The following is a 27,570-nucleotide window of genomic DNA, read 5'->3' as shown; positions in this document are numbered from 1 at the left end:
TGGATAAACTTTTGTTAACCAGAGTATAACTTGACACAAACGGGTGTTTTTGCTCTCCTAAATTAATGCAAACTTCAAACTCTAAACAGGCTCTTAAATTAAACAGTGAATAATATTGTGTAGCAGGAGGCAGCGTTATTCTCTTATTAAAATTTCAAGCAGTTACGTATATTTCTTTTTCTCTGCTGATTTGAAAACTTCTGGAGTTTTAGTGAACCACTTCCTGTTAATATATTAGCTTAGCAATGCAAGCAGCAGGACATCTGAGGCCCAAGAGCTAACGCTATATTCAAAGGTTTAGCTTGAGATATAGGTATAAGTAAATGCTATAAAAACTGTATTAAAAAACCTGTACTGAAGAGGACTTGTTGTAGTCATCATCTATGATGGTCAGTTTTCCTTATGGGCTCACGCGTTATTGAACGTTATTGGATTCACTGAACTGTTGAAGTGTAACATCAGACACGTTTTCACTAAATAATATCATCTAAAATGGACTTACCTCAGTTAGCAAGTCAGTGAAATGCATTCACGCTTCTTCATGTAGCTGCACCAACTAGATTTCTTTTGTATGAATTTGAAATTCATAGAACTTTTCAATGTTTTCTCCAGAACTGTGTTGCTATGTAACAACCATTCACATGTTTAGACCAACAAGAGGATAAGAACAACGGGTATTTCTATAAACACTTATTTAACATATTCAGAGGATGATTTCTTTCTGATTTTACCTTTCTTTTCTTGTGTAATGTAAATACACACGATAATGTAATAACACACGTGTTATGTCATGCTACACGAGGTTGTATTGGGCAATAATGTGGTGTTGGTGTAGTGTTATGTGATTTTAAATCATAACAGAACCAAGTGTGCTTTTTTCCGAATTTTGATATGGTTGACGGATGCCCCCTTTATAATGTGCATGTGTTCAATGTCTGCCCGCTTACTCCTTTTATTGTCACAAAACAGTCAAGGAAAAAAAATAATACCGTGAAACCGCCAGAATCTTAAAACGTACCGTGATACAAATTTGTGCTCATCCCGCCCAGCACTAGTCCCCACTACTGTTTTTGTTTTCCTGTGTAGCAAATGGACTACAACTGCATTTGTTGTGCAACCCTGTGTTGCACAATGATAATAAATTATTCTTGAATCTTTTTTTTTTAATTTTTATTAACAATGTGGAGCCTACTCACCATATCAAACTAAATGCATATATGACTTGTATTTTTATTAGGTTGTTTCTAATCCTAATATAATGAAGAGTATCCTTAACGGTTGCTCTTCTATCACCATGTGATCGTCTGATGGTGTGAAAATCAGGCTGGTTTCAGAGTCCCACCAGAGGCCTGCCAGACCCTTTGAGTAGCACTGGAGTCTCCGACTCAAACAGGTGGCCGCTATTATTAGGTTATGATTATAGTGGTCTCTATAAACAGGCTTGAACGTCACAGCGTCATTTTCCATTTCACTTCGTACTTTGCCGCCAGTCACTTTCATTGTACCTCTATTTGTATGCTTGCTTCTGATTCTGTCTCCAGCTCTCAATATCTCTTTATTCTCCATATCGAGGACAAATGGCAGAGATGTTGCTCACTTGTAATTCTATCCTGAGAAGTGTGAGGAGGGCCCTATTCCTGTTCAACCTGGCAGGCTCTCTGAGGGAGGCATGTTCTTCCACAAATGTGTTAAGTCTTTGTTCTGACCTCTGAAGCTGTGAGCTTAGGAAAGGATTGGTGTGCTGTTGACACACCAGCTGACGTATTACTTATGGCCACACATCATGCCCATTAACTTTCTGTCCCTCTGTCCTCTGACTGTATTACGTTGCTGTGCGAGACATCGGACTGTTCACACTCTGTACTATCCATGAACTCCACAGAATCAGGGGTGAGTTTCATAGCACCTCGCTCGGACTGTTTTGTTGTTGTTGAGTTAATTATAAGCCAGTGGACAGCAATATCATTATTTACACAACACTACTCTTCTTTTGTTTGTATTGTTTATTTTGCACTGTAACTTCCTAACTTCTGTGAGAAATAATTCAGTTTGTATACATTTTTCTCTTCGATCAAAGTTTGATATTTAGCTGAGTTAAAATCATTATTTCTTTTGCCAATTACACAGTCGAGAGCCTTAATTAGTATGAGATTTCTAAGGATGTGGTATGTTTATTACTACTTGGCATGACGGCAGTGACTCACCACAGACACGACACACTCCCACCCAGCTCAGTGCTCATTTTCTGTTGTGTGTAAAGCACCCTCACATGTCAGAAATACACACATCAACATGGAGGGATGTCAGCCTTCAAGTGGAGCTATTTGTTTGTGTATTTATGTAACACATTGTCTGTGTAGCAGTATACTATGTTATGCGCTAGAGCCGCTGCAAAAGGAAAACGGAATATGTCGAGTGTGTGCGTGCTCATTTAATTCTTATCAAGACAAAAATCCTCTATGGAGGTTCAGATAATAGAGATGAATAGTCATATGAAAATATGCAATAGACTGATAACCAGTGTATGTCGATACCTGAATCAGAGCATGCAGCAGCAAGACCGTCGTACCCATTAGACATTTCTGTGACTGCAGTATGTGATCATTCGCTGTCTGTTGTGAGGGAAACTTCACTTGCCTTTTGATAGGGACGGTGGGACCGAAGTGTCAGTCATCGTCTGGAAACTGGCAATGTTGCTCTTTATTAGCCATCTTTTCATTCCTGTCTTTCATCTGCTTTAATCATGAAATATCTCCTGCTGCTCGCACTCATTTATTCTCTTTGCTCACCAGTGCATTGCCTGAGCACAGTTTCAAGCAGGAAAAAGGTGTTGTGCATCTATAGCAATCCAGTGACTTACATCAATGGACCATTCATATCACCTCATACTCTGGTCATAAAACCCATAGCCTGTACAGTGGACAAAGGGGTTGAACATGAATAACCATATTCGCACTATCCAGTTTTCCTTTTGGCAGAGATCATCTTATTTATACACCAGTATCTGGTCTTGGACTGGTCGTAGAACTACTCCGATAGACTACGGTGACGGGAGGTTAACCTCTGGACAGTTGAGCCTAATAGGCCGTCCAGCTGTAACAATAACCTGATATACAAACGGGTTAAATGGATCACTTACCACCTTCCGTGGTAGCCTGCCATCAGTGTGTGAATGGCTGTGAATGGGTGAGTGACATGTAGCGTTAAAGCGCTTTGATTGGTCTAGAAAGGCACAAGTCCATTGACTACGTTGAATGTTAAAATGTCAGCAACAGCATTTCAAAGTTATTGTTTAAACTGTAATATTGGCAAGTACTCAAATGTAAGTACTTGTACTTTGTTTGAGAAGTGTTACTCGTGCATCTCTAAGACGTCCTCAAACTTTAGGAACCTGGGGCACGGACAGTTTTCAAAATGAAGGCTTTTGTAGAAGCTTTTATTTTATTAAGAATCTACTGGGGTGAGTTAAAGGGTTCAATGAGCTGCCATTGGTTAGAATATAACCATGTGGCAGTATGCGTATGCTCGTGGGTGTTGTAGTGAAAGAGGATGAATCACTGTGCAAGGTCTGCTACTACGTTTGCTCAGCTTTATTCTGGGTCTGGAGTGTAGGTTGTGATGACGCATTGTGTGGGGGGAGAATCCCGGGTTGTAAAAGGAAAAGCCTGTCCTAAATTAAAGTGTCTAATGTGATGCATATTGCATTTCTGGGGCTATATTTGTTTGTGTCTGTTTTTGTTTAACGTGCACATTTATTTTTGTGTCTGTTACAATACATGTGATGTCCCGCTGAGCAATTTCCAGTGGAGCATCATAGCGGTAAATGATTTCTCACCATTGTTCAACATTCACACAGGGAGAAATCAAAACTACTAGATACTTCTGAAACTCTTTCCACGTGAAATATCTTCTGAGTCATGCGCTAATGAAAAACTGTGCCATAAAGTCGCAGTATCGAGATATTTGGGAGATTGGGGTTGGAGATGCATGAAAGGCAGTTGTGTCCTCAGATTTTCTGCTGAACATCGCAGCGTTGGTGCATTAGAAAAGTACGGAGTGTATAATTTAGTGCATGGATGAGCTCGTGTACCAAGCTCACAATGTAAACATGATTGAAATTATTCAAAGGGAACCGAGTTTGATTGAGAGTTCAGCAAGAACAAAGAATTCAGTGAGACATTAAATGGGTAATTTGCCTTAAACTTCTATGAACTACCTCATTTACATTTAAGATTACTCTCAGAAATTGTGCGACAATACAATGTGACTCAATCATTATGCTAAATTATGTTGTGACGTGAACAATGTTATTTTCCAAGAATCTTTCGAGCCACATTCAGGCATATCTGTAGTAACGGCAGGTCAAAGACGCCCGGACGCTGTAAAGGATTTTAGGCAGCAGAGAAAAGAGTGTTTGTTTATGCGTGTGGAAGAAACCAAGACATACTGTATGTACCCACCCGGCAGAGGTTGTAGGTTTTCCAATGGATTCAATCAGGTGGATTTTGCAAAAGGGGCAGCAACTCTAACAGCACGTTTCGTTGTATAATACTGTTTATTGTGTTTATATTCAGTCACACGGTTTTGAAGTACTTGAGGCAAACGAGTACAGGTCAATTCAGCCAATTATCTAAAGGTCAGAGTTTTCCTCCTCGTGTCCTCTTCTTTGGCTGACTAATTACTTCAGTTTGTCGTCACATTGGTCCTAATCGACACAGTCTAGAGGGTGGCAGTAGTACAAGAAGCAAGTGATGTAGCAAGCAAATTCAAAGAGAAAGGGAGGGTGACAGACGCAGACATGGATTAATTTCACTGCTGTTGGCTTTTGGCTTTCTCCATCTACAGATCCAGGGGTAGCAGGGATTCTCCCAGAACTGTCTGGCCTGGTTCCAAATGTGTGTGCGCCTCCTCTGTTGGCTACTCTGCATTTAACTAGACTATGACTAGGGATGGGTATCCTTAGGATTTTATCCATACTAGTACTTTTATCGATGCTGTACCTGTACCTTTGACAATAAACTGGCTAACTGGCTATGCCACTCCTTCACCCTCTCCTTACTCATCTTCCCTGTAGCTGCTAGCGTGAAGGGACCAGCGGTGGTAGAGGGGTGGGGGGGGGGGGGACGGGCTGGGTCATGGCTGCAGCCTCAGCCCGACAATCTCCAAAAAGTCCCAAGGTCCTTAAAATACAGTTGCAGCTAAACAATTGGCTAAGTGATTAGCTTTAATTAATTTGCCTGATCTTATGATCAAACTCCGTATGGCATCGTTGACGTCACCTGCAGTGGACGAGGATGGACGGCTGCTCATTGCACATTCATGTTCTGCGTGTTCACCAAATGTTTTGATAAATTGCTGGTATTGCCTCCCTTACTTGTGAGGGTTTTATTGCATTTGAGACGAGTAAAATGTAGCCACACTTTGGATCTCTTTGATCTCTCTGCCGTGATGTGTGTCTCACGCTGCACTGAGCCGGAGTCGGTGAGTGTGAAAGAGTACAGCAGAACTCGGACAGAGACAGACGGAGGAGGTTTGAGATGCTGCTTTTCTTCACGTAGATCTCACTCTAACTTCTAAAGTACCGATAGCAGAACCATTAACTCCGGACCTTATTGATACTCTGGGTTTTTCCTACTCTATAACCGGTTCTCTAACTATGCTCTTTGAACATCTCTTGGTCCTTTCTCTGCCCTGACTCAAAGCTCTCCTCGTCTCTCTCTGTCCCTTTTTCATTTCATCACTACTGTGCTTATGTCTCCTTTCAATTTCATTTTGTTTGAATCATTGTCGACTGTCCTTGTTCTACTACCGTCATTTATTTGAATTTTTTGTTTGGCTCCTGTGTTTTTAGAGCATGATTCTCTGTCTTAGTACTGATGGTGCTCGTTTCTAATTAATGACGGTGGCAATTCTTCACATCAGCATGCAGGCCTTTCTGCTGTGCTTATTTTATCACAGCTGTCACAAGCTAATTATTGTCACGAAGAAAAGGAAACATCTTAGATCTCACAAATAGACTTTAAACCCCAGTCAAATGTGTTCAAATACCAATGATGCTGTCTCATGCACACGCACACGCCATGGCTTCATGTTACTTAACATACTTTGGGGAGAACAGATCTTAAATTTGGGATAAAGAGATTATTGGCATGATGGATCCTCAGTATTGGCAGAGCATGAGTTGATTATGGAATCAGTATCCAGAGAGAGAAGTTGGACTGGGCATCCCTATTGGAAAAATAAGAACTTAATCTCTAAAATGCTGGCAATCGTATCATTTTGCAAATACACTCCTATTTCAGTACAAGGCATTTACAGTCATCTAGCCTGCTGTATAATATGGTGCTCAGATAAAAGAGATGCGTCATACCCGACGAGTGTGTGGTTAAACAATATCTCTGTCTGGCACGCACACACACTAAGCCAAATAAGGTGAAGCTATGCTTTTTGATGCTCCTGTGTTTCTGAGTCAGCAGCTTGAGACCTCATATGCACCAACAAAGAGATGAGATAAAAGAGATGGAATAAGATTTAGGTTGCAATAAAGAAAAGGAACAATACAGAATGATGAAAAAATGTGACAAGTGACGGGAACAATAATCAGAAAAGGGGCAGAAGTTGAGTGTGTGCCACTTGTACTAAGCGACTTCTGGTGAGCTCATCGGTTTCCTGCCGGGATAGCGATTGGTCGGTCCCTGTATCTGTATGCAGAGTCTACTCCCTGTGGTTGCATTACATTTGTTTCATTGAATATTTATTTGTATTCTAGAGTAAATGTCACAAGCTTGATGCGACGTACGGGGTTGTGGCCATCAGTACTTCCAGCACTGATGAAGCCTGTAGCTCTTCCCGTTTCCTCCACTGATAACGCCACAGCGGTACCACAATGATGGTAGGATGATAGGAAATGCTGGCAGAGGCTTTGAAGAGCTCGTCTCAGTCATGTCATGCAGGGTCTATGGCTGAAACATCAAGTGTGCATTTATTTATCGTGATGTTATGCTGTGCGTGTTTACGTGTGCGTATGTTTCTGCACTGTGAGTAATGAGCAGACAGATGGTGTGTGTGCGCGCGCGCTCCGGGGTTCAGGAGATTCGGGCACGGGTGGAAGCATCACATGTTTGTTTATCGTGTGTGTGTGTGTGTGTGTGTGTGTGTGTGTGTGTGTGTGTGTGTGTGTGTGTGTGTGTGTGTGTGTGTGTGTGTGCGTGCATGCATGAAACACATTGTATTAGGGCGTAGAGACTGCACAATTGTATGTGTGAAAACGGTTACCTCAAGGGCAGTGCTGGGAGGTTTTAGTGTTAACACAAGCATGAGGCTGAACAGACTACGGCCTCAACTACAAGTGCATCCACACATGCAGACTGTACTGTACATGCAGTCATTCTTCACTGAGCCCCAGTGTTCTTGCTTTGTCATTAACAAACCTGTCAGGTTTGCTTCAGCTTAAGAAAATGTGCTTCTGTACTGACTGCACTGAGGCATCCCAAATGATTTAGGGTTGTCTTTTCTTTTTGAGAGAGATGTTTGATCAGTTATTCTGTCCCGCCCTAGGCTGTGAGGACGAGGTGTGTTGGAATGAGCTCGGCAACTGTAGACCTGCTGACAACTTTAGTGCTGAACAAGCCTCATACAGCAGCACACATGAAAGGTACAGCTGTCGTGTCCTGGGGTCTGACTCTGTTGTAGTATAAGAACGTACACACACACACACACACGCATCACTCCCTCTCTTTACTGAGCCTCCACAAGAGTTTTGTTGTGACTCTGCAGAGCGGTCTGTGCCAGGAAGCAGAGTGGCACCTCCCTGCTGTCGTGCCCCGTCTGTCTTGGCAATCACCCCGTTTGGCTCAGAAAGATGTTACAGAAAAGAGCAAGAAATGTATACGCTCCCTGTTGTGTGAGCTCCCCAGCATTTCCGTTCTTTTCTTTGTGCTGTCTCAGGTCTTCTTTTATATTTCCACCCCGCTTTTTCAGTATAATTTTGGTTTCTGCTGCTTTTCTGTATTGTGACACCCTATGCTGCTGTCAAACTGTTTTCCTGTCTGTTTCCTATCCCATCTCATCATCCTCTGCTTTATCCTACTGGTTTCAGGCATCTACACTGCTCTGCATTTTCTGTCTATTTTATAGCACCTCTTTTATGATTCACCTTACCAAAAAAATATCTATTTTTCTGACTTGTGTAGTGAACCTTTCCATAGTTTCTCCCAGCATAAGACTTATTCTTGCTCTGGACTGATGGCTCACGGCGAGGAGCACCCTCCACGTGTGTGATCTGAATAGCTAGCAGGCAGAAAAGCGTGGTGGAGAGGAAGAGACTGGCCTTTACATTATTAACAGCTTACTCATGTTCTCATGAGAATAAATGATATTCCAAAGGGAGCAGGGATGTTTTCAACATGAAGCATACACACAGATTTAGCATATTTATCCTGTATGATATCCCCCATTGTATGTCTAAGTCCTTGTTTATTGACTGTATTGCTGTGTGCTACAGTGAATACATAAATATCCTCATTACTGAACATTTATTTAAGGCCATTTTCCTTTCTCACAAACACTGTAAAATTCATTGTTTCGTTTGCCACTTAAGTGAAAAAAACTGAACTACTTTGGCGTGATGCCCTAAAGCAGAAGTACCCACTCAGCATCAACGCTATGGACTGTCTTGCTAATTGGTTTCAGAGGTTCAACAGTGAGGTTCTACTTGGTCTTGGTGTTGAAAGGCACACCACCAGAGCTAGAACTCTTTACATACGGCTGCAGGAAGGGAGAGCAAATAATGTTTTTCAAGAATGACGAGAAGGATAAGTGTAGCTGAAGTGTTGAGGCTCATAGCTGTCAGAATTTCCCAATATCTACGATTGGTCATTACAACTATAATATGATAAATACATGAAGTATAAATAACTGCATCACCAGCCATTATGGTATATTTCATTAATATGAAACGCCAATTGATTGATTCAGCTGATTTAAATTGACTTATACTTATACGTGTATCTATATGTGTGTATATCAGGTAAAGCTATGCCGAATGTCCTTTTTTTTTAACATTCAAAGCTTCGAATGAGGTTTTTTGTAATGCAGGTAAAAATGTTACGTCATTAGATAAAAATGTTATTTTATCGCCGCCTCTTTCCGTCACTGTCGCTTTGGTTTATTGTTCAGTTAAACTGATATGTAATCAGATATCCACCTGAGAGGATTAGTGGAGATAAAACCAGCTCTCTCTCAGCGGACGTGTGAGACAGGAGTTTGTAACGAGTGGTTGTGCCCCTGGTAACTTTTTGTGATATTGCTCCATCCCGGAGGATTAGTCATAGCCGGTGAGAATCTCCGCACTGTTGCGTTTGTGTGAATGACGGCAGAAGAGAGGGCGAAATAGAGAGAGTTGTGATGCTGAGTGACTGCCTATGGGGTATGCAAGAACTTCACCGCTGGTTGCCCTTTGCTGTGTGTGTGTGTGTGTGAGAGAGCAAGGTAAGGAGCGAGCCTGTGTGTGTGTCTCTCTCTCTCTCATATGGGAGAGTAAGCCAGCAGCAGCAGTAGTACAGTGGAGCGTGTTCAGTGTCTGGATGTTAGCGCTGCCTCTCTCAGCTGTGGGACGAAGCCTTATTGTAGGTAAACACACACACACACACACACACACACACACACACTCTCTCTTTGACTGTCTACCTGCCGTATTTCCTTTTAAGCTACTCATTTCTGTGGGCTGACGTTTATCGCTTCTTATATTCCGGTGTATTGAGTGTCAAGACAAAGTGCGGCGGTACAAGAGCGTTCTTTTCTTGAAAGAGTGTTTCAGTCCAGAGCAGATTTGAGACAGTTGAGGTGAATGATGAAGAGATGAAAATGTGCCGCTCATCAGCAAAATGTTTCCATCCCTTCAGCACGTTCACACATTTGCATGCAGAACGTATTTTCATACAGTATTTCCATAAACCTTAGCACCTGCTTTTTGTACATGGCGATTGGCCGTTTTTAACACTCTGTGCGGGTGTCATGTTGTTTTGGTTTGTGAGTGTGGTGGCCGGAGGATGGCAGGGTGGAGGTGCAGTGGGTGTGTCGTATCCAGTTTCCAATAGTGTGGAACTTGAGCTGGCTACTTGTATGACATGGGACTGTCACCCTCCAGGAAAAGAGGGGATAAAAAGGAGAGGGAGAGGAGAGGAATGAAGAAACAGAATGTAAAACATTAGTGTGAGGAGCAGAGATCAGGATGAGTGGATGCAGTTGAAGACTGATATCTTCCTGCTTGTGCTTCCATCTTGACTGGATAATAATTAAAAAGAGGCTAAATGTGTAGGAGTGCATTCCCATGAGTGAGGATAGAAGACTGATGTCTCTGGTCCACACCCCTCTGTCTGTCTCTCCAGCCGCAGTCTTGTTCCCCTATTTCCTGTTTTAAGGGCTCGGTGCTGAACGTGCTCAGAATGAGAGCACAAAAGCTGTGACTTGGGGAGAAGGGGGGACAGAAAAGAAAGAGATGGATGAGGACAATGGTAAGAAGTGAGAGGAAGAACGCAAGGTAGAGCCAAGGTAGAAGAGAAGACCTAGCAATAGAGAGGATGAGAGAAAAGTGGAAATGGAAGGGGTAGCCTGAGGAGGGGGAAGAGGAATGATGTGAGTGACTCTCTCTTCACTGGTATTGCTCTCTTTAGACAAATGCTGGATCAACTGCAGGGTTGTTTAAGGCACCCTTGGATTGTTTAAGTACAGTTTTTATCGATCAATCAAGATCGGTTTGTGGCAAAACATTTGAAAAAAACCCAGTCATGTTCACATCACTCTCAAATGTTTGTCATCTAAACAGAATAACATGTTTTCACTTAATTCCAAGAAAGACTGCAGGAAAAGCAGAAACGTTTGTCTGAATTCCTGAAAAGTATTTATTGTTGCTGCTTGTCTACCCGCGACAGAACATGCATAATGCACACTATGAGGTTCTCCTGGGAGGGACTAATGTGTTTTTAGAAGTAAGTGCACCGTCCGCAACACAGTGTTGTGGTTCTGACATGGGACTGAATCATTCATTTTATCACGTGGATTGTACATACTACAGTAGTATTACAAATACTGTGCATACTTTATCTTTGGTACATAAATGAGTCCACATAAAAGCCAATCGAGCGCTGCAAGAACGAGTCCTAAAACCCGTAAAGGAGTTAGAATTTTTGCACTTCCAGTTCTCTCGACTCAAAGTCGATGGGTTATTTTGGTTTGATGCCTGAAATAAGGTCTGCAACACAAGCCTTTAACATTTTGTTCTACGATATAAAATATGTCGGTATATACCCCTCTTGTGAACTTTGAAGCTCCTACGTGTCTTAAAAAAGGCGCTTGTTGACATGTGGCTGAATTAGTCATCATGCTGACTCTGCCTTTACATCCTCGTTGTGTATACTCCCAGTCAAGCCGTCTTATTTTCTACAATAATCCAATGGACACATTCCAACGTTTTTTTTTTTTTTTTTTTTGTAGAGGAAACAAGTGCAATGTTATCTTCCAGGGTAGGCCTACAAAAATACGTCATCAACAGAAGGATGAAGATAACTTTGGGGAGGAGCTCATTACAGACATTGCTGGGATGGGCTATAACCCACCTGTAGAGATGACCGACTCATCGGCCATTTGTCTAATTTTTAGGTTGGTCTCATATAGCTGTTTTATTTTTTACTGGTCAAATTCACACACGTATCGCATAATGGTTTTACGGCATGCACACAGCGGCACAGACAGTGATGTCACAGCTATACACGCCTGTCGTCAATGTGGAAGTTCTTCAGCGTGACGGAGACATTTTCATTAAATCTCAGTTGGATTTAATTTGTCCAGTAACCTGGAGCACTTTTGTTTTGTAACATGGCACAGTTCTGACTTAAAAAAAAGGAAATCTGAATTGGCCAAGCACATTGCAATCTGTACATCAACAGGCGACTTTATCAGAATAGATTCCAGTTTGTGTATCGGCATCATCTCCACAGTGTGTAGGATTTATGAGAGTCTTTCGTTCATTGAATAACAAAGAAAAACTTAAGCTGGGAAACAAATTAGGTTCATTGCCAACTAGTTTAGGCTGCTATATTACAACATTCATCAGACACTTATAGCTTCTGGCTTCCAAATTGAGTTTCCGAACTTTAAAATAATTTCTAAACTTTGACGGACTGCCTGTCAACGTGCCTAGCAGAGTTCAGAAACGGCTAACACTTGGAGCCTATAAATGTCCCTACAGAGGAGGAGGGTTGCTCTGATCTGATAGATTAGCTACAGCTGCACACTATGGCTAAGATATAAGATATACAAAACACAATTTAAACTCAAAATATGTGTGTAGGGAGATGGAGACTCTGTAACCATAACTTTATATCTGAAATAATTCGATGGGCACTATATTTCTTACACATTATCATATGTGCATTATTAACATATTTATATTTCATTTTTCAACAGTTATCAATACTAGTCCATCGCATCACTCCCTTTGCCCACTTTGGCTAGCTGGTTGCTGGTTTTATACTATCATTTAAACACATTCATGACGGTGAATTGCCAGTAAATTGAGCTTTGTAAAAGAAGCTCTTTGTTCACTTCCTCATTTCTTAGTGTTGAATAAAATGGCACAATCAGTATTATCTTGGGAGTGAAGAATAGCTGCAACCACCTCCCTATGTATAACTACACAGGGAGTTGTTATGCAAGTCGCTATTGCTCAGGAGCTTTCTCCAACCTAGGATATTCATACACTCATACACTTTTCATACAGTGGGGAAAAAAACCTCCCGTGCATTTCTCAGATGAAGCTTTCTCATTCCAATAAACGGATTAGAAATGTGTGCCAGGCCTGTGTCTGTGTAATCGGATAACTTCTGTTTTTCTCTCTTGTGCTGCCTTTTATCATTTGTGTCTTTTTATCACTTGGCACATTGCTTCATATCCATCACCCGCTCATTGCAGTGATACTTTTTACTCGTACGATTCCTCTAACCTCGCAATCTTAGCCTTTTATTTTAATCAAAGATACTGGTGTGAAACATACATGCTCCTGTCATTCTGCCAGTTGGTGTGTTTCCCAGAGCGGAGGTGGTACCACAGTCTTTGATCTTCACGGTGTGTTGGGATGCCGCTACTTGGCCCAGAGACAAACAGCTTTCTGTCGTAAAATCCAGATTTATTGGATTGGATGTTGAATTTGCATATCGTGGACATTTATTGCATGGTGCCTTGTGTGCTTAGGTTCATCAATTCGCAAAGAACAATTTTCTGTAAATCTTTGGTAGATTAAAAAAAGACCACCGCAGTGATGCCAGCCCATCTGGTCAGTGTTTCTTCTCCTAACCTTTTACAGAGCAGGCTGTGCTGTAAGCGCTACTCATTCTCCTGAATACTGCAGTTCCCACTGCTTCTGTTGTGCGTTAGATAAGCCGGATATTCTTTTACAAGAATTGTTCTTCCGTAACATGTAAAGCTTTCACATTGTTTGAGATTATTTGTAGGAGCTGATGCAGATGAATTAAAACACTGCATGATAGAAATGGAATTACTGGATTTATGCAATGCACGGCGTAGTAACAGAAAAGATGTTTCAGACCAGATCTGTACTCCAGCAGCACAGCTCAAGACAGCAGGTGCTGCTGATGAGAGGCCATGCTTTGTCACACACAGTCAGGTTAATGCTCTGGGGGCATCTCGTAGCACATGGCAGCCTACAGGCCAACACAGGCAAAAAAAAGGGAAAAATCTCTCTCGAAAAAGTAAGAAATGAGAAAAAGTGTCTCATTAGTATGTAGAGGAGAAGGTGTAGCTACCACAAGACAAAAAAGGGTAATACCACTTCTGGCTCTGCAAGCCTTTTTCAGTACATTATTGGTTCACAGGGAAAATGCAACACACAGGAGGGCATTTGAAATGAGCTAATTGGCTTTTTTATTTTCACTCTTTGAGTTCACCACACCATCTCACAGGAACGTGAAGTCAGAGGGTTACTTCTAGTAACAAGCAGCAGCAGTAGTAGTATGAGTGAGGAATAACGCTGTTATATGTGAGGCATGCTTGTGTTTCTTTAAACACCATGAAGTGCACTGCATGTATCAGAGTAGTTCATCATATGTTACATTTTTCAATTTGGTTATCTCTCCTCACTATGCAAGAAGTGGCACAAAACCATTATTAATGTAATGAGTGTAGATTGCAGGCATATCAAATCAAACCTGTGTGGTTTGATTTATGAAGCTGATTTCTGGCTCTCTTTTATGCATTATTAAAGAGATCCAATAAACGATTAATGAGAGATGGCATTCGACATTTCCAATTAGAAAATCATTTTGAAGGGAATCCAAAAAGTAATGCTTTCATCTTTTGATTACTGGAAGCCCAAATGTATATATATTTGTGTATGTGTGTGGTGGGAGATGGTTACATTTCAAAAGAGCACATCAGCATTATTTTTGGAGTTAGTTCTGCTCTGCTGTGAAATTGCTGAGTCGGCAAATGGAGGCCTTGATTCTCTTCACTGTGCTCAGTGTGTGAGGCGTGTCGGCGTGCTCTCAGAATGGTCTGTTGACAGGTTGGGTTGTCAGCGGGGCGACCAGCCTTTCTGTCTGTGTGATGTCGGCAACACTCGACGCTCCCTGCTCAGTTTGTCACTGCACCGAATCCTCAGAGGCGGCAAACGCACACATAAAGCTGCTAATGTTCTGCAGCCGTTTTGTGTGTGTGTGTGTGTGTGTGTGTGTGTGTCATTTCCTGTTTTTTGAGGTCATTGGTTTGTCTGTGTGTCCGTCGCAAAATAGTTTTTTGTCCGTTTGTTGGTCTGTCTAAATCTATCTGACGTCATGTTCACTCCCTTACAGACTCTTTCCTCTGTTCATCTTTCGTGCCGTCATAACCTCTCCAGCTAGTTCTCCACAATCATTGTTTCAACTTCTCTTTCAAACTGGCTTTACCTTCACTGGCTCATTCTTCACCCCCCCAGTCTTATTCGCCTCCTTCTCCTCAGTCTGTTTTTCTTGGTGAAGGATCTTTCCTCTTCATTATTTATGGAGATTGGCTTTGTTGTGTAGCTGTCAGATGCAGCAGAGTGTTGTTTTATTACCCTGCACTGCATCTGTGCACAGATGAGAAGCCTCGTATGGGTGGTGTTCAAAACAGAAAAAACGGTGAGCTCGAGGCAATACAGCCAAAGTTATCTTTCGTTTGGATTGACTTTCACCGGGGATCCGACTGCACCGGCTCTGTTATGCTTGGTGTGAGATGAGCTTTTCAAGCATGACTGCTGTAAAAACTAACAGAGAGAGAGACTGAGGAAGAGCTCAGTGTGTGCCAGGATATGTAAACAGGCCGGGTTCACACTGAGTAAGGATCAACAAAGTGAGAGACTTGTCATTAGAGTGTCGGCATATATGCTGTATTATGCTTCAATGTGTCATTTTGTAACTTTTTTGGTTGTTGGTGTGCCGCGGGGTCTTTTTAATGTAAACAATGTACCGCGGCTCAGAAAAGGTTGAAAAACACAGACAACAGCTTTACTTCCTCTAAAATATTATTCAGAAATGGTATTTCTTTATAGGCAGAAGTAACTCTTTTTACAGTCAAAAGACTAACACTTAATAAGCTGTTCCATATAATTTATAAATATGCGTACTAAACCTCAACATTTTGTTTGTTTTGCACTTAAACACTCCGCCTGAGCGTTCATCATGAAAATGATAGTCACTGTCTTGCTCTTACTGCCCCAGTCTTTCCCTCGGCATCCAATAAGATGTTCTGAACTGAATAAACAATCTCAATGCATTGACTGGACTACAGAGTCACGAAATCACTGGCCAGATGTGACGACATGTTTATTGGACATGAACCAGGCTTTGAACTACAGCCACCATGTCCCCCAGTTCACCACAGCATTGCTGCAATGTGAAGAGAAGATGTTACATAATGGTACACGCGCACACACGCACATAATTGCATTTACTATCAGCACACTGCAGCCTTAGGTTCACTTTCATCATTTTAACGACTTCAGACAGGCTGTCAAATGACACACAGAGATTGTGTCAGTCTTTTTTGATGTTTGTTTCCTCTCTCCTTGTTTAAGCTCACTTGAATGCAATTCCTGCAAATGTAACAGAAAATAACAACAGTCAGGGATTATATATTATCACACTTAGGGACTACATTGTACACGATCCAATCCTTTAAATGAAGTAATCATGAAAAAAAAAGATAGTGTTTAGTTATGCATTTGTAAACATACAAATTTACCAGCATTGTGTTATAAGGCAATAAAAAGCGCATTGTTTGTCCACCTGCATTAGGCTCAACATTGTCCTCGTTGGAGAACTCTGCGGATGTCCTGATGTGCTTTGACAGGAATGTATGCAGCATCCTGCTGCTCTGAACTGGATGTCAAAGGAGACAGATAGGAAACTCAATCGGTCTTCAGTTGATCCTCTTTCTCCCCGGCTTCCACCCCAAATACGTCTGCATCTGTAGGGTGACAAAAGTCCTTTTTAAGTGTGTTAGGGGTCACAACTGCTTCTGACCACAGGTGAATGAGAGACTACTGTGAGTGTTGCTGTGTGTCACTTCAGAATACCTTTAGATAAAAGCAGATGGGTGAGGAAGTCTATGGAAATTGATGGTGATTGATGTGTGGATTTAGGCTTCACCACTGTACATCTTTGTTTAAAAGACATTTTCACTTTTCACTCACTTGGTCATGAAAAGCTAATCTAGTTGTTATTAATTCCTCGTAAAGTCATTGTGCTCGACACAATGGGGCTCACGTCGGCCAGATGAATGTCAGATATTTGACAGGTTCGTGTTTGGGTAATCTCTGTAAAGAGATGCTGCCTTCACATAGAATATGTAGGCAACGGGACAAGATTTTGGCATAAGAAGTGTTCTGGTTGCCGTTAGCCCAGTTAGCAGTAGTGAGTTACCTGCATTCAGCCGAAGTCTGTTTGAACGTGATACCAGTGTGGAGAGCATAAGAGGCGGAACGCATTGGCCGAAATGCAGTCTCCGAACCCGCCGGCTATCTGATGATGATTTTTCCAGCTAAAAGTGCCAAAAAGTTGTTCTGTGCGTTCCAATGGCCGTACTACCATACTATTGAGTATGGCAAAAAACTATTTAGTATGTCCCAATACATAGTATGTTAAATGCAGTATGCCAAAAACACCCGGATGTCGTACTGCATGTTTTTCCGGTTATTCTGTCCAACAATCTTCTGCGCAGTAGATATGAGGGTCAACTTTAAACGTACAATGCTATGACGTAATATGTCCCAATCAAATGCACACGGCATGCAACAGTACGTACTTTGTCAGAGCAGCTGCAGTGTGTACTAAACGTGTGCGCTACTTTGAGGTGTTAATATAGTTTGTCACTGTTGACTCTACTTATCAGGGTTTTAACTGTCATGTATTCAAGCACACAGGTAAGTGTTATTATTACACCTGCTGCATCAAGAGACTTGTTAGCCCACTCTGAGACTGGCTTTATCTAAGATGCTATAAGGGGCCGTGCACTTCTAGACTGTTACTAGGAAAATAACACAGATAAGGTACCTCATTATCCAGCCAAGTGGCTGTTGACTGTCTGCTGAACTGGCTCTGTGTTCACATTACGAGGCTGCACAGGCTCAGGAGAGGGTCAGCAATGGTCCTGAGATACTGTATTTAATGCAGCAGCTTATTTGGCTGGAAACGTTTAATGGAGAACATTTTTCAAGACTTGACACTGTGTGATGAGAAAGAGAACTATGTGCATATTTAGCTATATCAGCGGTTTGTGCAAAAAAATGTTATCATTTGCCAACTTTAATAATCTAATATTTAGTCGGATACATGGCAGTGGAAAGGTGGTTTTGTGAGAGCAGGCGAGCGAAGACTATTGTGATGAAAAATGAGAAAGGTGATTCACTGATGGAGTGACTACTTTATTGAGTTGCTGACAAACATCTGTGACTAAGGCTGTCCGAATGGAAATATGGCTCAGTCAGCAATGTGTGGGTTTTAAGTGAAACATTTATGAGTTTACTGTATGACGGGACTCCATTCATTTGAGGTCAGACTTTGTATTCGTGGTAGATGACCAATAGTACAGTTTAGTTATGTTTACAGGTACATTTCACAAGTTTCAATAATATGTAATGTGATGCTCAAATTCTCTAGCACATGATACTTGCAACTTTTTAAAATTGATTTAATATCTTTAATATTTTACCTAAGGATGATGTATTGTGTAATACAAAGTCACAGTAACTAAAAAAGGTGGTTTGTTTCTATTTTGTCTGATTGCATTTCACAGTGCAAAAATTAAAGCAGACCAAATTCAAAAAAAAAAAAAGATTTGCGGATCCCTTCCCCTCCAGTTTATCATGACTGACTTTAAAAAAATGTCACTATTTGGGGGCTTTATTTAGTACATTCTGAATGTTATCTTCAGCCAAGATGTCAAACAAACATGGCACTTTGCAGAAGTCAAAGTCGGTCCTCTGCCACTCGTGTTAACCGGACCTTTATTTTACCTGCTGTGTCCATCTCAACAAATGCCCGCGCAGGCAGCCTGTGTTTTGGTTCGCTTAGAAAAGGTCCAAGACCGCTTGCCAAAGGAGGTTTCGGATGTTGATCTGCACCAGAGTACGATTATTGGGTTCACAGATGCCTAAACACACCAGTGGTTGAGCAGCACCAGAGTTTGATTAAAACGGACAAAATGTTGGCTTGTGAAAGCGCCCTAAAAGAACTAAAAGGGTCTGTGTGACTTACAATGACATCACACTATCGCTTCACTTCATTCGAAACTTTTTCTGGAGGGTCTTGAGGGAGAAATATACTGTAGTGTGCTATAACATACAGCTGGAAACGACCTTAAGCTGAATCTCTTCTTCCTCACCATTCGCCTCCCACATATGTCCTATAGTTAGATCGCCTACATGAAAGCTACATTTCTAGCAGTTCAACAGGCCTCACTGACGATACCATTTTAAATTATTTTTATCTTGTGCTATTAGCATTAGTGCATTTTACAACTTTTAGGACATTCCGATTTAAATTACGGCTGTTAAAGTGTTTGTATTTTCCTCTTCATACATCCATGGCCACAGACTCGTTGGCGTTTTCAGTAAAAAAAAGGCCGTAGTGCCATCTAGCAGCAGTTGTCACAAAAAGCACCAGAATCTCTTTTCTTCTATATTCTTTGCTGGTGTTCATTACTAACTGTGTTCTATTAATGTGTAATGACATTGAAATCAGTTTGTGTTTCCCTGTGTGTGTGTGTGTGTGTGTGTGTGTGTGTGTAGGTGTGCATGGTGCTTTGCTTGCATGCCTTTATCTTTGAAACCTTTAACTCTTTGATAGATGACGGCACACCGTGTGCAGGAGAAGCTTGGGAAGAGGCTCTGTGGCTGAGAAAGAATCCATAAAGATAAATAATGGATTCGCTTTATTCGCCTGTGAAATATCAAAACGCACACCTTTTCTACACACATTACACTATTTTTGTGTTCATCACGGAAAACGGGGGATATTTTTTTATCTCCATCTGTGAAGTTTATTTTTTATTTTTTTTTTGTGGTTGCATAGCAACACTCATCCAGCGTCTAATGTTTTTGCCTGGAACAGACCTAGCTCCCTTTCCTCAAGGAAACAAACTCAAAGATTAGATAAGAGATCCAGACTTCAGGAGTCTCACCTCCCTTGATGGACATCTGCTCTATGAACTACATTTCAATTTCCTTGTTTTTATTATTAATTGATAATGATCTACTCGTGGGCTTTCCTGTTTGCAGGCTCGGTTGCATTTATTGAAGCATATTTACGTTTTCTTTTCATATTTTCATCCAGACATCAAAGAAGGCACTTATCACAAGTCAGGGACCAGAGTCATTAAGCACATAGATTTAGTTTTTAAACATGTGACCCTGAGAGACCTGCCAGTGGCTGAGCAGTATGATGTCGTGGTTCGCTAGATCGTGATCATCTATCACAGTATTGTATCGTTACACCGCCGCTGTAAGCGTATTGGCTGATGTGTGATGAACTGCAGGTTAATACACTTTCTTGTGTTTTGGCTCGGTCCTCAGTGTACTCGCGTACGGAGAACATGTTGGAGCAAATAAATAAGGAAGGAGAGGAGACCTCGAGTCACCCTGAACACAATGTGCTTTACCAAACTGCCTCTTTGTGTTTCTCTGCATGTTTGAATGATTATTTTTGCGCTGTGGTGAATCATTTAAATTGTTGAATTGATTAAATTACCCAGCTCCCATTAGGAGATCAATTTCAGTACTATTAAAGAGCCACGTTTACTTGGAGAGCCTCGTAATGTGGTTTGATTAATGTACAGCAGCACTGCAGGGGAAATCAGGTCTCGGATCAGTACTAAACTGATCAGGTTAGGCCTTTGAGGAGCTGGTCTTGGTTTTCAGTGAATTGAATGAAATGGACTGTGTGTGAGCTTATTAATTTGTTCACATTAGTTGGACTAAAAAGTGAAGCCTAAGAGTAATTTATATTTCAACGGGCTAAAATGAATTAGTAATGTCTTCTGCAAATGATCATTCATTGATTATTTATACAAAGTAATCAATCCATTAGGGCAGGGGTGGGCAATTATCTTTCTCAAGGGGCCACATGAGAAACGGGGACTGTTGTGGAGGGCCGGACCAATAGACTGAACTCTATTATTCCACCTCTTATGGTTTTGATGAGCTGTGAGTGGTAAGAGTAAATATTATGATTAGTGGTGGAATGTAACTAAGTATATTTGCTTAAGTACTGTACTTGTGTACAAATTCAAGGTACTTTACTTGAGTATTTCCATTTTATTCAACTTTGTACTTCCACTACATCTCGGAGGGAAATATTGTACTTTTTACTCCACTACATTTGTCTGGCAGCTTTAGTTACTAGTTACTTTAAACATATTTTTTCAACCACCCAAACTGAACAGCAGTGTATACAGGAGTTAAAATAAACTCCACCTGAAACATCTGCAGCAGGAATAATGATCCAAACAAATATACATTTGTAATATCCATATATAATAGTAAAACACTGACAGGAACTTCACACTTCAGTGAAGGAGTGCACTGAAGTCAGGCTGAATGTGTGAAGGACAGCCGACAGGTGATGGTCAGTGAGAGAGGATCTGGATCTGGATTTGTTAAACTTCATCACGGAGCATGTTTGTTCACATATGTAGGTCGATCCAAAGTGAACCAACATCTTCTGCGCGTGTTGCTTTTGCAGCTTAGCTAACAAAGCCTCAGATGTCCGCTCTGCATCAGTCAAGTTTTAGTATTTCTGTGTTTCGTCTCGTAATGGCGATTCAAATTGTAATCCTTAAACACTGCGATCTGTTCTCCACAAACTAAGCACACGGCTTTACCTTTGACTTCAGTAAATAAATACTTAGAAGTCCACATTTTGCTAAAAACTCTACACTCTGTATCCGTCTTTCTTTTTTTTTAACATAGGCTGACATTTCTGAGGGTTAACAGCTAACTCGCATCTCCCGTAAGCTCAGCTCACCAACGCATTGCAGCAACGCTGCTGCTCGCACACATTCACAATTTATTTTCTAAAAAGATGCTTTGTATTCTCTTGCGCTGCCTGACGTGATGTGCATGTGATGATCTGGTTCAACCTTACGGACAGTACTTGATATGACACTCAAAAGCAAACTAACAATCACTTGCAATTCAAAGACATCGAGTTATTCCTCACAGAAAGATAACTGTAAATGAAAAGAACTAAGAGAGTGGATGGTCAAAGCAGGTAGAGACAAAAAATAGGTTTTATATTTGGTAGCGAGAAGTGGAATCTCTTAACAGAAATAACTGTCACACTGCCTTGTTAATGAGCAAAGCAGGGACAGGTTATCGTTATGCAAGGAGCTGCAGAGCCTGGAAATGACCTGCCATCTTTTTGAGAAATGAGTGTCTGGCTCCACACAGAGCCCAGGGCTAAATACAGGCGTCCTCCTCCATAAAGACACCACTGTCATGACATATAATCCAGGAGAAGAAATATGACTCTGGTTAATAACTCCAAAAAGAAAGTTTACTCAGCAGCTGTTACTTATCCGTTTGCCCTTTTTCAATTTTAAATGTGAACTTTGAGGAAATTCACCCAGTGGGCCATTTCACTTCTTTCAAGCAGCAGTGAAGCTTTAACTGCAGGGCTCTGCTCAAAGAAAGGCTTAAACAATGATCAGCACAGTCAGGAGCCTTCTTTCCCAATGCAAGAAAACCCCCACTGACATCTGGCTTTTCTCTTCAATTGATAGCATTAAATCCTGGGACAAATTAATCTGCAGTAGTCACAGCCCGGTCTCCAGCACACCATTTTACCATTTAAAAAAAAAACCTCATCAAAACAGTCTTTGTTGATCTTTCCACTGTCTCAACAATCACTGGTTTGGTCAAAAATATATTCTTAATTCAAAGTGAAAAGAAGCAGCCACTACAAAGCTACCAGACTCCATTGACCAGAACATTATTTTTTCCAATTAATCATATTTGTCAGTCTACCCATTTGAATTGAAAGTGACTGATGTACAGACATAAAAAAAGATTTTACTGTAGTCTATAGGCAATGGGAAAGGACTCTATTGCCTATTTGTAGCTTATTTTTCCCCTGTGTTTAAAACTACATACACGCTTATTTCCAGTAACTATGTTTAGGTTGTTGTGATAATAAATTACATCCATTTTTATCACTACCCCAGTTTCCTTTGTGGGTTAGCGTTAACCTTTCACTCCGGGCTGCTTTCACCCAGAGCTTGAGGATCACTTTTGTCAGGGAGAGCAGAGTTCTGGGTCATGTGGTGCTGGTGAGGACATCCTCGGTGAAGAGCCACTAGTGCCGGCCCACACTTGGTGCTGAAAAAAAGATGGAACATTTTAAAGCTGCCAGATGACCAACTTAGTCTACCGACAATTGCCACACTGAACTTGCTTTTTGTTTCCTTTTTGCGAGTTTTGACTAAACAATGGAGATTCAGGAGCATACGGATATCGGTTAAAATTAACCCAAAATGCATCCGAAGGTCATGGATTCAGTTTCAGTTTGCTGCACAAATGTGTCAGTGAAAAGATGTCAGTAAAGTAAAATACACCAAAACCTGCCGTTAGTTTTCTGTTACGACCGGATTACTTTTTCTACTACTAAAACTGTTGCTCTGCTCAAGCTGTGGCATTGTGTGCCGGGTCTTTGTGAGCTGTAATGTACAGCGCGACTCTAATTAAAGTTGAGTGGAACGGAGTCAATAGAAGCGAAGCGGTTTGACTTAAGTAGTTTTTATGGCTTCATAACGTGTCCCGGAGCTCAGACTGGTGCAGTATATCCAGATAATCTACTCCTGAACCTTTTACGGCCCCTCCTCTCGGACTGCTGGCAGCAGCTCGTGTCTGCTGGTGTGGAATATCCTATTGAATGTTTACTCTCATCCTTTTAAGTGTGATGCATCATCCGTCTCAGTTATTGACGGACCAGCTTTCCGCTCTCTGATTCATCGTGCGTGTGAATATGTATCGTGAATTCATTGTGCATGTGAATCACGTATGTATGCAAACGGCCCCCTGGTGATGATGGAAGGATGCGATGTCTCCATCAATATTTTCAACGCAATCCCGAGCTCCCGTTTCAAAGTAGTATTAAGTTAATGGAAAAGGATATTGATTGATATTTTAATGGGTCCAGTCAGAAGCGTTTTCTGTGAAATGCTGAAGGCTCGTGTCCAAATCCACAGAGCACTTTCCAGTGTAGTTCTCCAGGGATTATTTAATGTACACCTTAAGTGCTCTGATGGTTGACTCTCACTGGGTCGCTGCCACATGCAACTGTAATGGAACTCCTTTCTTTCCTGTGTTTACATCGTGCTGCTGAATGGTATTTCATCCCAGAGACCGTGCTGCATTTGTCTATTCGATGAGCGTCATTTTATCTCTAGTATGCACGTCTTAAATGAGAATAAATAATAATCTTTGTGCTCAGAAAGCTTGAATACAATCTCGTAACCTTGCTTTTTGGGTATATATTGTGTGTGTCTGTGCTTCTCTGTCCTGAACTTCATCTCAGTCTGTTGATCTGTAAGGTCACCCAGAATGTTTAGTGCCCTCTGGGACGGGAGAGAGACTGAAAATTAGGCTGTGGTAGCAATTGTTTAGTTCTCTGTCAGCTTCAAGGAATCACATGAAACACAGAGCAGGTGGAGTGTGCGTGTGTGTGCGCGTGTGTGTGTTTCCATTGAGGCCTCAGTGTACAGAGGAAAGGGCTGAGGTGTAGTGTCTGGATTCAGGGGACACAGTGGATACGAATCCTCTGAGCAGAGTGTGTCCCTAAGGATGGACCAGGGCGATGGTCATTATGTCTCTGTCAATACTAGCTTTAACTTGTTTTTACTCTAGTGGCTCTAAAAGATGTAGCCTACCAATACTCTCCTTTATATTTGCTGTACAGCCCAACTGGTGACGCCCTTCTTACCCATGAGTTTGGATATGCAACGTAAAGTCACCGTAGTCTCTAACTGCTGGCTTCGTTCTTTCTTTTCATGGTTTCAACAGTTGTTACTGGGCAGCCTGTTTGCTAAAACAAACAACCAGATGAAATCAACAAAGACTTTATCTATCCTTTCATTCAAAGAGCTTACATTATCTGCAAATCCATTTCAAATCTTGTGCTCCCAATGTGTGTGCACGCTTTTAGTGTGTCAGGGGATTACCCTCTTTTTCCTAATCGCTGTGGGTCATGATGTGACCCGACTCAACATTGTGATGGTCTGTGTCACTGTCTTTTAGTTGCGTTCGTAGATAAAACGGCTAATGTTACATGGTCAGACCTCAGCAACTGTTGTCCAATCCTATTGGTTGTATCCACTCGCAGCTCAATTACAGTGACTTGCATTCACTGTTGACCCTCGGTTTAACCTATCAGAACACACAGCTTAACTCTGTCCGTCCCTGAATGTTTACATTGAATTTCTCCAGATATTTGTTGAGCTGAACAGATACACTCTTACCCCCCCTCCCTCTGGTGTTTTGCTTGTTTGACAGCAGGAGCTGTGAAGCTGAAATTGTTTTGCTTTGACTTTTCCATGGAGATTTGGGAGCTCCAAGCTGTTCACAGCTCCACATGTATCACATAGCTGCTGTGTGTAGTCTGTGCTACTCTCCACACATATACATTTTGATATCCATAATCCTAGGTTTGATAAATTATTAATGTGGAAACAGTGGTAATAATACCCTTTGGCAGGTGTCAGTGGGCTTCGTGCTGAGATACTGTTGCCTGAACTACAAACAGTAGTAGTAGTATTTTAACGACATTTTCTATATTGATGCAACTGTCTCCTACAATCTTTGCTACAAATGCCGGCTTGTTTCAGGTAGTTTGTGTCTCAAAAGATAAGAATAACATTCATTATAAATGATCATATCAGGGGTTCCTGAGGGCAGCCCAAGATAACCGTTGTAATACGACTCACTATTGGTAACCGGTAGCCTCAGTGTAGGGCTGTCCCTAGCGAGTGGGAGAACAGAACACCATCATGCTGCACATAGAAATACAGACTGGGTGGAGGTATCGCTCCTTCACTGTTATTACAGGGATTTCCATTGACAATAGTCCACGGTCCGCTTATGTTTAAGGGCAGTCAGACATTATTCTGGAGGGAAAACATGTTTTTATGTTTTTAATGAGTTATTGGGGAGCCTCCTCGTGTGTCTTCTTTCTCCTTTTTTTCATTTGCATTCTGACCCTGATAGCTTTTTAGTGAGAGGTGCCCTCATGCTACAGTAGCCTTGGTAGCCTCTCAGCAGCCCACTAGCATTTTTCTGATCGTATACAGTTATTCTTAGCCTCATCTCAGAGTACGATAGCTATAGACACGACAGGACTGCCCATGCACGAGTTGTCTAACAGGGGGGGGGGGGAAATGAGGGTCGAAGAAATGAGGGTCGAAGAATACAAATGGGATGAGATGGAGAAAGAATGTAAGCTGTAGTGAATCTCAGCGCATAGCCTGGTTATTCATGTGGCTTGCTAATGTGCCCTCGAGCTCCAAGGGAAACCACGATGAGAGCCATCGGGGGCTTCCTGTCAAAGTGGAGTGCAGTGTGACATGTAAAGCCACAGAGATGAGCCTGACACTCAGAAGCTTCCCAAGGAGGTGGCACGCTCGCTATGAGTCCACGTTTTATGTTATGTATTGACTTTCCAAAGCTTGAGGCGTTTCTTTCTTTCTTTCTTTTCAGTCTCTTGGATATTTTTGATCTACTCGGTGGTTTAGTTTGTGTTCATATTTTCTCCGCGGATGTCTCCCTGATGTATGTACTCTAAGTCCTCTCTCCTCTCCTCAAACAGAAGTTTATTTTTCTTCTTTAAAGTCAAGATGCTGGAGTAAGTTGTACTGCACCGGTAAACCTGTATGACTGGTATAACGTCTTCTCTCTACAGGGCATCAACATAGCGGGACCCAGTAATGCAGAGCCCCCACCTCAGCCTCCCAGTCCAGCCATGTACCAGCTGGATATCATCCTGAAGAAAGGGAACAACCTGGCCATCCGAGATCGAACCGGTAGGAGCTCTGTTTGCTCTTCCTGTTACCTCAACAGCTTTGAGTTTTATGTGGGGAGACGGCTTGGACAGCTTTATTTAGCCGACCAAATTAAAGCAATTGCTTTGTCGCTGTCACAGGCGGTCCGGCACACCAGGATGCTACCATCCTCAAAGAACTGAACTGTCTTATGCTGTTGTATCCTACATTTGTCTGCTATCTTTAGGTGTCCACTCCTATCTTTCATATGTGCCTCTGTTTGTAAATGTAATATTTGTTTTGGCACCCCCTTTCCTCTTTTCACCTCTATTCTCTGTTCTCACATTTCACTCCTTCTTCTCTATCTCTCTCCCCATGTAGGGTTTTATTAGATCACACATCTCCTCCTCGCGGCTCACACTCACATTTTCAGTGTGTGAAGTGAGGTGAAATCACGAGGAATGATGCGGCACATTTCCTGTGCATCTAGGCATGAAAAGAATTCAGCTGTGGCTTAAGCTACAACATTATCACACTCGGAGGCAATACTATCATCTCCTGGTTACTTTAGTATCACATGACTAAATCATAGTGCGAGTCTTAACTTCTCTATCCCAGTGTTATTGGCGGTGTGATCAAGGCTTTTAGTGTCAGTAAAGACTTTAGAGAATTGTATTTTTCTATGCAGCCCATACTCTCTCACGTGTTTCTGCATTTTGTGATAAGTATTTGATTTAGTAGCTTTAAAGAACCAAAGTTAGAGACTCAAAATTAGGATGAGTGTCACTTTGTGATGTTTGAGAGGGGTCAGTGGAGCAGCAGTAGGCATGTTTTCATAGTGCACATTTCTATTTCTCCCATTGTGGTAAGTAGTTTATCTACTCTTTGCTATCAAAGATATTAACTCGACCCCTCTGCTAAACAGGGTTTCTCCGCTTCTCTAGAGTGATTGTGATTTTAAGTGCAGGACAGGAAGCTCTCTCACTGTTAATAAACACTCAGTTATGTCTTGCA

General features: G+C 41.6%; 1 protein-coding gene across 1 annotated transcript in view; it reads left to right on the top strand.

Annotated features, from left to right (window-relative positions):
- The window catches only part of mctp1a (multiple C2 domains, transmembrane 1a), a 117,686-nt gene that overhangs the window by 11,308 nt on the left and 78,808 nt on the right, over window positions 1–27,570 (top strand). The window contains exon 2 of the mRNA XM_076104802.1: window positions 26,478–26,598. Within this exon, the coding sequence (XP_075960917.1) occupies window positions 26,478–26,598 (121 nt within the window). The remainder of the gene's footprint in view (window positions 1–26,477; window positions 26,599–27,570) is intronic.

Source organism: Anarhichas minor, unplaced genomic scaffold (assembly GCF_050575085.1).
Source record: "Anarhichas minor isolate MPS153535 unplaced genomic scaffold, ASM5057508v1 ptg000030l, whole genome shotgun sequence".
Classification (NCBI taxonomy): domain Eukaryota; kingdom Metazoa; phylum Chordata; class Actinopteri; order Perciformes; family Anarhichadidae; genus Anarhichas; species Anarhichas minor.
Note: the sequence above shows the minus strand (reverse complement) of the source record. Positions and strands in the feature narration are given on the sequence as shown.